This window comes from Ctenopharyngodon idella, chromosome 10 (assembly GCF_019924925.1).
Source record: "Ctenopharyngodon idella isolate HZGC_01 chromosome 10, HZGC01, whole genome shotgun sequence".
NCBI lineage: Eukaryota > Metazoa > Chordata > Actinopteri > Cypriniformes > Xenocyprididae > Ctenopharyngodon > Ctenopharyngodon idella.
The window spans coordinates 29,403,620-29,415,000 of NC_067229.1; the positions used below are offsets into that span (position 1 = coordinate 29,403,620).

Sequence of the window (11,381 nt, forward strand, 5' to 3'; positions counted from 1 at the left end):
AGAATTTTTTGACTGTATTTTTGATCAATAAATGTAGCCTCAGTGAGCGAGAGACTTCTTCCATTAAAACGTCTTTCCTCAAACATTAATTTTTATTAGTTGACAAAAACACAATGCAACACAATGGCCAAAGTTTCATGTGAACATCCCAATTAAAAAAAGAGAAATAAATAAATAAAAAACAGCCCAGACCTAATCCAAGAATGCACAGCTCTTAAAAAAAATCAATAACCTAAATAACTATCTTTTTATTACAGTTTTCTTTTTTTTATTGTACTTGTCTTTAAATTGATTGGTAAAGGCAGTGAATTTGTTACAAAAGTGCTGCTTTGATAGCAAAAAGAGATGAATATAGAGACTCCGCTTCTCAGAGAAGGAAGTTATGCCGTACACAGGCAACAATCCTCTCAGAGTTGCTGCATCTCTAAAGATCTCATCCTCTTTAAAGTGCCATTGATTTCGTTTCTGGTTCAAAATTTTATGCATCTTAACCATTTATGAAACTATCCTATGTTTGCAATATCTCTGTAATTGACATTTGTTGACATTTGCATGCACTCTAATTAGGAGCAAATCACGTCAAGAATGATTAATTGCAATTAAGTGATGTTGATGAATTGTAGGAGATGGCAGAAACAGCAGTTTAGTAGCTGTTATCTGGTCTACAAGTGTTTGATTAAACCAGTGACAACAAAAAAATGTCCTCTTTTAAACGTTATTGTTAATTTTTATATATATATAGCCCCACCAGTTGAGAAGCGCCACTCTGAATACTAATGCGGGAATTGAGGATTTGTTGGTTATTAGATCTAGTCGTGAAGTGGGCGACATTACATGAGAGACTGACTGAAGGTGAGAGACAGTGGTTGATGAAAGACTGAAGCATTGTGGGTAAGCGGGAGCAGGAGGGCTTCATGTCTGATTAGAAGAGGTTGTTGGGTGACTGGCACTGAGCTCAAATTGATTTCCACCCGTGAGGATGATGTAGAACACGCTGACACCTGCAGACACGGGTTAATACAGCACATCCGTGTCTGATGGTGTGTTCCGGGTGGGTCGGGTGTGACATACGGCTTTGAACACACATATGTGAACCTCTTTCTGTAAGCTCTGTAGATGTTACTTCCGTAGACGTTTGTTTTGCCATGAAGGCAAGCAGAGGTGAGTTTGGCTGATTAAAGTTTAATCTGCCGCTAAATGCTTCGCTCTAACCTCACGCGTCTGTCTCACACGAACACTTTACTTTAGGAGATAAATTGAAGAAGTCAGCCAAGGTGATCTTCAGAAGTTAAGATAGGAGTGTGGGTATTTGTGTGTAATGCACCTTTATCAGTGTTACTGTTATTTGGTTGTTTCTTCAACTACGGGTGCTTTTGTTCTTAGTGAAATAACTAGTTTAGAAATGATTCCTCAGCTGTGGGACAATCATAATTTGTGCAAAATGATAAATATTCACAGAATAAATAATGTTAATAATGGTCTTTCATAATTCAAGTTTCAAAGTCTAGGTTTGGGACAAAGCCAAAAATAAGTAAATGGTTATAAAAAAATTTTTTTTAATGTGACCATATGAAAACTCCTGAGACATAAAATGTCCACAGCTGAAGAGATGCTTTATTGGTGTGTGCAGAGTCTACAACTAGTGTTATGTATTGTTTCTTACTATGTTTAATTTTTTAAGCTAATGACACTTTTCTCTCCATCAGAGGTCTATTCGGTCTTTCGGGAACGATGATCGTCATGTCATGGCCAAGCACTCCACTGTCTACCCTTCCTCTGAGGTCCTGGAGGCGGTGCAGAGCCTCGTCTCTACCGTGGAGCGCGCTTTGAAGCATGTGTCTGATTGGATGGACCAAACTCAAGCCAGCCAATCAAATCAAACAAATTCATCCAGCACACAGGAGGAGGAGACTGAGGCCAGCGCTGACGAATCTCCAGAAGGCAGCACAAAGTGAGTACTCCTGTTGCATGCTGGGAAAATGGACAGAAGCTGTTGGTTATTGATTTATTGGCTATAAATATTGCATGTCATTAATTCTGATCCAGAGATGGTAGTCATGTTTTGTGTGGTCTGTCTCAGTGAGGGCAGCAGCTGTAGCAGTGGTCCCAGTGAAGGAGGGGTGTTATGTGGAGTGATGAGGATCGGTCTGGTGGCCAAAGGCCTCCTGATTAAAGATGACATGGACCTGGAGCTGGTGCTCATGTGCCGAGAGAAACCCACCAAGACACTGCTCTGCACCGTCTGTGACAACCTCCCGCTGCAGATCGAGGTAACAGCACACGCTCACGCTTCTCACACCTGCTGACATATAGGCCACATGAGCTACCAAAATATACACTGACCACACAACCTCCTTTACTAGAGAGTTTTGATCTGCCATGGCTAAATATACACTCAAAAGTTATTGTTTGCGTTTCATCCGTTGAAAGACTGCACTGCAGTAGACTGCAGCTAGTTTTCTCAGAAGAGCATGAGATGCTTGTCTGCAACTGCCCCCTTTTTCTCTGAATTTAAATTTGTTGCAAAACGATTGTTGAAATACTGTTGCAATTTTTCCTGAACATTTGCACCTGTAACGGCTTCTGAAATTTTCATTATTTGCTATACATAAACGTAAATGGCTGCAAAAAACACCTATTTCCTTTTTTTTATTTTCAAAAATCTCAACAGTGTTTTTATTGTTAACCTTATAATATATATAATATATATAATTTTTGTTAATTGAAATAAAGCAGAAATCAAATTAAAATTTTATGTGAAAAACTTGAACAAAAAATTAGAAATGTTTCCTTGGCAACTAAATTAAATAAAATAAGTTTAATTTGAAGTAATAAAATTAGTAAAGCTAAAACTGGAAAAAAAAAAAAAAAAAAAAAAAATTACTAAAACGTTTAGTAATTACTAAAATTAAAAGTTTAAATAATACTAAAATAAATAATAAATAACATAATAGTATATAAATATTACTAGATTAACACTGAACCTCGTTGAATTCTGTCAAAATTTGTCTCTATGGGACAAGACATCCCAGAGGGTTTAAAAAGCAGAAAGTGAAGATGTAAACTGTGTATTTTTGTGCTTATGAATTATGACAAATCAAATTGTTATTCAAGCTATAAAGCAGGTGAACTTTCAGTTTTACGTTACCAGTGTAATTCCTGTGGGAGGAATTTGCTCCATGTAAACAACAGATGTCATGTGCCTTTCTAGTTTCTTGCCCCTTTCATGTGGAAAAATATTGTTTACTGATATTACTTTGTCATAACAAGAGAATTTTGATGTAACTTTTACAAGGCCAGTAAGTCAGTCTATCATGCTAGTCTCAGTTTAACATGTATGATGTTTTGTGACTATCTGATACTGCATGTTTGAATGCATTTTAGGGTGTGTTCACACTTGTAGTCTGGTTCTCTTGGTTCTTTTGGTCCAGAACAAAAAAGAAAATGATACATTTAGTCCTGGTTCAGTTAGCATTCACACTGCCATTTTTAAGATGAAATCCAAAAGATACAAAAGAAAAAAGGGTAATGTAGCTCCTATAAGAGAAAAACCAGGTGGTATTGAGCATTCTGTCCTCTTCAGGGTTGCAAGATTAGATGTCTTTGATTTGTGTTGCATTCATATTTCAGTCAAACCGCACCAGTTTGTTTGGAAGTAGAACAAATGCTTGTTTAGTGAGCACCATGGCTCAGATGGCAGCATATACACACATATTCAAATGAACTGCACTAATAGAGCAATCGCAAGAGAATTTGTTTTAATCGAAACAAACCTGCCAAGTGTGAACACACCATTATACTGCCAGGGTTGTAGACTCAATAGTGCTGCAGTGTTTTGTAGGAAATGGGGGTTTTGTCCATACACACACACGCAGACACACAAGGGTCACTGTGGTGGGAGATGTAATTGATCTCTGGTTGACATAAAAAGACCAGGCGGATTGGAAATGTGCGGCTGGAATTAATTGAATAGATTACAGACTGGGTCCCCACATCAAACCGGATTACATTAAACATTAAAGCCAACATCTGCGCTGTCTATGTCCCACCTCATAATCTGGTTTGTAAATGCATTGTGACAGTGTGACCAGCTGTGGTCATGTGATAACAAAAAGCCTTAAACATTAGATTCTTGTCCCGTTTGTTTTAAAGTAGGTGTGTATTGCACTTTTAACCTTATAAAGCCTTGGTCAAAACTTTGCTGATAAAACTGTACACAATCTGCTACATGCCTACTACTACTGTCTTCTGATAGTTTATACTTTTTTAGTAAGTAAAAGGCCTTTTAGTATAATTGTAAAAACGTTGCCCTTCAGGTTGTGGTACACGTCTTTTTGCTCTGAAATCTTTAATGATTTTTATAAAGTAAACATAGGAATAACTTTTATGTTGTTAGTAATATTTCAAGATGAACATTTACTGGACTGAAGCAAATTTAACTTGATTATTCATAATCATATTTGTGAGTATCAAATATGATACATCAGGCTTTAGAGGAACATTTATTTGTACATCTTTCAGTCATCATTGTATTGCATTGTGTTATGTTTTGCCTTCATAAAAAAAAAACTCACTGATTTACATTACAAGCTATGAGAATTTCATCTTACATTTTGATAAATATCAGCAACTGCACCAATTTGCATATTTTTGCTCAGTTTGGGCCTCTGGGGAAAAAAAAAAAAAAAAAAAAAAGGTTCAGTAAACATTTCACGTAAACATTTTAATGTGGGCAGTTTTGCAGATTGGTGTCAGTTAGCAGTGTTGGTTCGGGGAAGAACTTGTAAAGTTTGAAAACTTTAAAAGTTGCTTTGTCTACATTGGGACTGTCATAATATCAAATTTTACTATGCGATTATTGTGGCCAAAAGAATAGAATTTTAGAAGTTACTATATAATCATATGTGTAGTTTTAACATGAAATCAACGTTTAATTTTTAAATATCATGGTTATCCGTTTAAAACTCTACACTATTATAAAGCCATAGGATAATTCATTATTGAACTTTGAAATTTAAACTCTGACCCTTACAGAAATTGACAGAGGAGAAGTATGAGGTACAGAGCTGTATTCCCGAGGCCGCCATCTTGGTCTGTACCACGACAGAACCCAAACTCACGCTGAAGGTGACGCTCACCTCCCCACAGATGAAAGATGACTGTGAGACGGAAGAGCAAGGTTTGTGCCTGCATGTGACCAACTTTTTCTTTCTTCATTTCTAAACAGGAGGTGAGGGAAGGGAGGGATGGATGAATGTTTGTGTGTGCGTTTTTAGTGATTGTCCATTAGAAGAACGAGCTTTAATCTCTTCCTTACTCTGCATCCAGAACTCCCTCAGGGCCGTGCACATAAAGCACACACACCACTGGACTCATCTTACAGTCAAAACACACACACACACACACACACACACACACACACACACACACACACACACACGCATAGAGCTGATTCAGCAGCAGGTTGAGTGGTCTGCGTGCTGTCAGACTCTTGACCCGTGGGACCCCTCACGGGAGGTGCTGACATACAGCAGGAGGAGAGTAAGAGAGTGGACACAGAGACATACAAGACACAGATCTCCTTTAAAGACAACATTAAATGCTTCTGTAATGGGACATTATGAAGTGAAACCAAATATTCAGTCAAGAAGAATGTAGGGTGGGACTATTTATCCATTACGTCATCCATATTACATACTCAACCTGGACAGTGAGAGCATCCCAGTGCATTTTGGGTACAATTCTGGTAGGGGCGTGTTGTTTTCCTGCCTTTCATCTGTCAGTTAAAGGGATAGTTCACTGATAAATTAAAATTATAAAATTATTTACTCACCTTCATGTCATTTCAAACCTGTATGACTTTCTTACTTTAGCAAAACACAAAAGAATAACTGTTCAAGTCCATATAATGAAAGTCAATGGGGTCCAAAACAACACTGGACCCCACTGATTTTCATTGTATGGACAAAATAGTTTATTTTGTGTCAACAGAAGAAATAAAGTCACATAGGTTTGGAACAACATGAAGGTGAGTAAATGAAGACAGGGTTTTTTTAAGTGAAGTATCCCTTTAACTCACTTCCCTCCTGTCTTAAAGTCACACTTTTTTTTTTTTTTTTTTTTTTTTATCTCTCTTTAAGTTTTGACATTCATATGAATGTGTTATGTCAAGTCTGATTGGGCTTATGGTCGGTAATTGCTGATGCAGAGGCACTTGAGCTCAGAACACACGAGTTAAGTCAAGATGGAAGTCTGTTATTGGAGTTTTTGGTGCCTTGACCCGTGACTGAGCGCTTTGACAGCCGAAGCGTTTGTATCTTTAGAGGATGGCTTTTAGGCTATAACAATTAGAGCTGCAGTGATGCGAAACGTGCTGTTTCTTTCTCTCGCTCTCTCCCTCATATACAGGCTCCTTGCCTCTTTCTCTCTCACACACACACACACACACACACACACACACACACACACACACACACTCATACACACACTCATACACACACTCATACACACACTCATACACACACTCATACACACACTCATACACATTCTGTCGCTCTATGCAAAAATGCAAATGATTTGCCAATGAAAAGGTTGCAGCCCTGTTGTGCATGCTTGAGTGCTCTTCTGTTACTGTGGCAGTAGCAAACCTCCTTACTCAAGAGGGTGATAGTTACCTAGATGTGTTATTGTTGGAGCCTTCATTGAATTCTTTAAGAAGTACCACAGAATTCAGCTGAATTTAACTGTGATAATTTGATTACCAAATAATGAACTGCACTCAACTATGTTGAACACGGTGTTGAAATTCTGCAAATTTTGACCTAAAATCAGCACAAAAATGTGAGAGAAGTCTGCAGATTCCATCTGGTCTTAAGGACCGGTCACATTTACCAGTGTTTGCGTGAAAGCGAAATCCAGGCATTTCAATAGGAATCCACGCAATCTGGAGTTTTGCATGAGAACAAAAGATTTTTCCCATGCATATTTTGCATAGTCAATTTAACTCGCCATGTTGACCCAAAGAAAGCTGCTTGGTTTGAAAGTGACTTCTGTGTGAACTGTGATTCATATATCGCTACATTATTGATGATAGAAAATGTGGCCATACCTTTTGTTATTCAGTTAGCTAGCTATAGATATGTTGACAGTTTAACCAACTTGAATCAATTTACTCAACAAGAACTGCTGCTGCAGATTGTTAAAAAACTGGCCGCACTAGCTGATCTTATAGCACCCCTAGTGGCGGCGCAAAAATACAACTTGTACTTGCTTTTAGTGATGGGTTTAATATTTTGCCATTTTGAGATGATCAACATTGCCAGATAACAGATAAAAATTGGCTATGTTAATGAATAATGCTCAATTCTACAAACATTTTAGTGAACTCCAAAGTAAATATTGTTTTAAAAAATGTTTGTTTACATTTTCAGCCTTATATCGACTACTCTACTCTCTATTCATTGGTATCAGCATTAGGAGAAAACTATTTTGGTCAACTGCTAATTACATTTTGAAAGCAGTGCCACACAAAATAGCATTTGTGTTGCATTAAGGCCAGTATGCCTTAATCTCGCTCTCTCTGACACATACATACTTATTTTCTCATTGGTTTGCTCACACCGCCATCCTCTTTGATGTAGATTGTTAGAAGCAGGGGGAGGAAAATGAAAGAATGTATCCGGATTGAGGAATCAATACCAGTGCCAGCACACACCTCATCCATCTAACAGATGTGTCAGATGTGGACACTGCCCCTGGAGTGTGGGATGACAGATGACAGGAGGGAGGGAGAGATGGAGCGATGGGTTGTAGATCACCACAGGAGCACCTCGTATTTTCCCGACCGGGTCAAGGGCCCTGTCCCGTTGAGAAACTGCTCAATCTCAGGACTGGCCTGAATGAGCAGTACTCATCAGCTCGCACACAGACATACACACCCGCATACATGAGACACACACACACACACACACACACACACACACACAACAATATAATATTACAACATGGCTCGGTTATTTTTCACCCCAAAAATCAAAAGAAAGCAATAAGAAACTATATTCTTCAAAACAACCATGAAGCCTGTTTTTAGGACCATCAAGATATTTTACATGACATTATGTCATGACATTTAAAGGTGCTCTATGTATTTTTTTTTTTTTTTTTTTTTTTTGACTGTACTAAGCATAACAATATGTTATGCAGAGATGTAAGAAGTACATCAATTCAAATACTTGTTTCTCTGAAAAGCAATGCTACAGCCAATTATTCTACTTTGAAATGTGCATTCTGTGTCGGAATATATTATATCTGTATTGTTTTATCCTGCCCACTGCCAATTTACCCAATAGTATTTAGACCCCCAAGGTTGCCAGTTGGCAGAAAACAAAGGGGTGGAAGCCAGAGAACGAACTGGGTCAGAAATGGCAAATTCTAACCGACCAAAAAGCTTCGCCAATAAAAACATTGCAAATGTATACGTTAGCTGATCAACTTACAGCGTACGACTCATGGCTTATGTTGCGTGCCCTCAATCTAGCAACCCACATGAACATCGAGTCTGAGGAGAGGATATTTGAGGATATTTTGAATTTGGACTGCAGTACCCAGTTCTCATTATCGTAATGAATACAAATCATATTCTCATTACTCTAAACAACCAAAAATAGTCACACTTTATGTTAGGTGTCTTTAAAGGGATAGTTCACTCAAAAATTAATCCGAGAGGTTACAAAGTTGGAATAAAGTTATTTTTGTTTTGTTTTTGCGCAAAAAGTATTTTCGTCGCTTCATAATATTAAGGTTGAAACACTGTAGTCACGTTGACTATTTTAATTATGTTTTTACTACTTTTCTAGAACTTGAATGTGGCAATTTCGTTGCTTTCAGTGGAGGATAAAAAAACCTCTCAGATTTCATCAAAATATCTTTTTATTGTGTTCTGAAGATGAACGAAGGTCTTACGGGTGTGGAACGACATGAGGGTGACAGAACTTTCATTTTTGGGTGAACTAACCCTTTAATAGTGTTGATTTAAATACAGAATCATTGTATTAAATTTAATACATCACCCTTGAGGTCATGACATTGTCCCAATTAAAAAAAAAAAAAAATGGTCCTATTTAATCTTTGACTTTTTTATTATTTTATTTCATTTCATTTTATTTGAATTTGAGGTGAAATACAGTGTCTATTGTCTATAGTGTAAATCTGGGATTCATTACTTTTTAATTCAGTTTTTTGTTTTGCTGATAATATAACTTGTATAAAATATCTATTAAACTACAAAAACATATAAAATAGAGGCAATTTACTAGATGTCTCAGACTTTTGGACCCACTGTATGGCCCGGACATGTTTCTCCAATCCCCACCCATGTTAGTGTGTGATTAAAGCATTTGTTTCATTTTGAATATGTGGAAGTTTGTGGGGTGATAAATGATGGATTGATGATGTTGATTTTTGCAGTATGTGTGTGTCATTGATTAGAGGATGGGCTAAACCTTTCCATCACTCTGACAGATCTTCCTCTTTAACCATCCTCAGCTGGGCTGCTCTGATTAAAATCCAGAGAGGAATTATGAAAGAGTAATGGTTCAGTTATCATCATATAATCTCGAAATAACCCCCGTACACCTTCACGCCTTTTCCTGGATTTACACTGCGGCAGCATTGTCTTTCTTTTATCTGTTTGTTTATCTGCAGAGGAACACAATGTGATGGTCTCACTGGTACGTAGATGCTCACCTGAGCCAATGAAAGAAAAAAAATTAGCAAACATTATTGAAGAATGAACCTTATGTATTATTTGGGTGGGAGAGATGAAGAAAAATATTCTGACAACTCAAAATGTGAGTGTGTGTTGTGTGCAAGCGACCTCTTCTCTTGTTGTGACTGGTCTATAACAATACCCACTGCATGTCTTCATTACTCCAGTGTCAATCCAAGCACAAACTGGCACTGATTCGCTGAAGGTGTTAGCGTGTGCTGATGCTTTTGACATTAACTCCTAACCAGGCACGATGCAGGAAATTGGAAATATATTTTTCTGTCTGTACTGAAATGCTGTGTGAAGAGATGCAGCCAATCAGAAAGTATTTGATGTTTTGTACAGTATAAGTAGATTTCTTCAGCAGTTAAAGTCTTTTAGAAACTAAATTGTCTTAAAACACGCTTTTCACACTCTCATTGGTTTATTTAGTCAACGTTTAACACAGGATATGTTGTACACTACTGTTCAAAAGTTTGGGATCAGTAAGTGTTGCTTTTTTAAATAAAGAAATTAATACTTTTATTTAGCAAAGGTGCCTTGATCAAATGTGAGAGTAAAGACGTTGCAAAAGATTTCTATTTCAAACAAATGCTGTTCTTTTGAGCTTTCTGTTTGTCAAATAATCCTGAAAAATGTATCACTGACATTGAAGACTGATGAAATTTCAGCTATGCATCACAGGAATTACTTATAAAAGAAATGTTAAAATATATTCAAATAGAAAATAGTTATTGTGACCTTTATGTAACAAAAAGTGAAATCTGTTGGTTTTCATAAAAATCTAATTTTATTGGCATAAAAGTGCCCAAAGTTGAAGAAACACCAATGTATCTGTTTGTACTGGGATTTTGGTCCAATCAGAGTGCTCTCTGGGCAGAGCTATTCAGCTATATTTTTACTAGTGGGTGCAGGACACTATAGTTCATTTATGTAAGTGAGGATAGCAAAATAAAGTAAACTGTCACATATTATACCCAAAAATTCTTCATACAGTGGACTACCAGTAAAATTGATAAAAATTTGGAACCAAAAATTATTCAGACACTTTGACTTGACCATGTTTGCTTAAGTGTTATCTGACATAATTAAGATAATTTTTTTCTGACACAGTTTAACTCTGAGATCTTGTCATATTTTATTACCATTTTTTTAAACTGTAGTGAATAAACTGTAGTAGTGAATGAAATGTTCAAGGTTTCTGAATACATTTTGGTTTGACTATATTGTTACTTGTAATTTTTGCAGCTTATTAGCTCAAAACATTCACACACATTAAAATTAAAATTGTATTACAGCGTGCCTGGTTAAGATAGTGTGCAGCGCCAATTGAGCAGCCTCGTTTGGCCTGATTTTAGGCTGGGTTTAGCATTTCATAACACTTGGCACATGCTAACACCTTTTGCGAATCCTTCCTCCAGTTTCCAGCCAGCCAAGGAGATGCACTGAGGTTTCATCTCTTTTGGATGCACTGGACCACCTAAGCCGATTGGCTTCCTCCTTTCTCCCTCCTGCTGTGCCTTAACAGCCCCCTCCCTCATCACATGTATGTGTGTGTGTGTGTGTGAGTGTGCGTGTCTACGAGTGTGTGATTTGATTTCCTGTCCCGTTCTTC

The 11,381-nt window shown here is 37.2% G+C and overlaps 1 protein-coding gene across 5 annotated transcripts in view; it reads left to right on the top strand.

Moving 5' to 3' along the window:
* Positions 1 to 11,381, top strand: part of strbp (spermatid perinuclear RNA binding protein) — a 98,112-nt gene that overhangs the window by 59,824 nt on the left and 26,907 nt on the right. For all 5 annotated transcript variants that reach the window (XM_051911415.1, XM_051911414.1, XM_051911416.1 and 2 more), the window contains exons 4-6: positions 1,707 to 1,951; positions 2,081 to 2,270; positions 5,035 to 5,179. In XM_051911415.1, the coding sequence (XP_051767375.1) occupies positions 1,707 to 1,951; positions 2,081 to 2,270; positions 5,035 to 5,179 (580 nt within the window). The remainder of the gene's footprint in view (positions 1 to 1,706; positions 1,952 to 2,080; positions 2,271 to 5,034; positions 5,180 to 11,381) is intronic.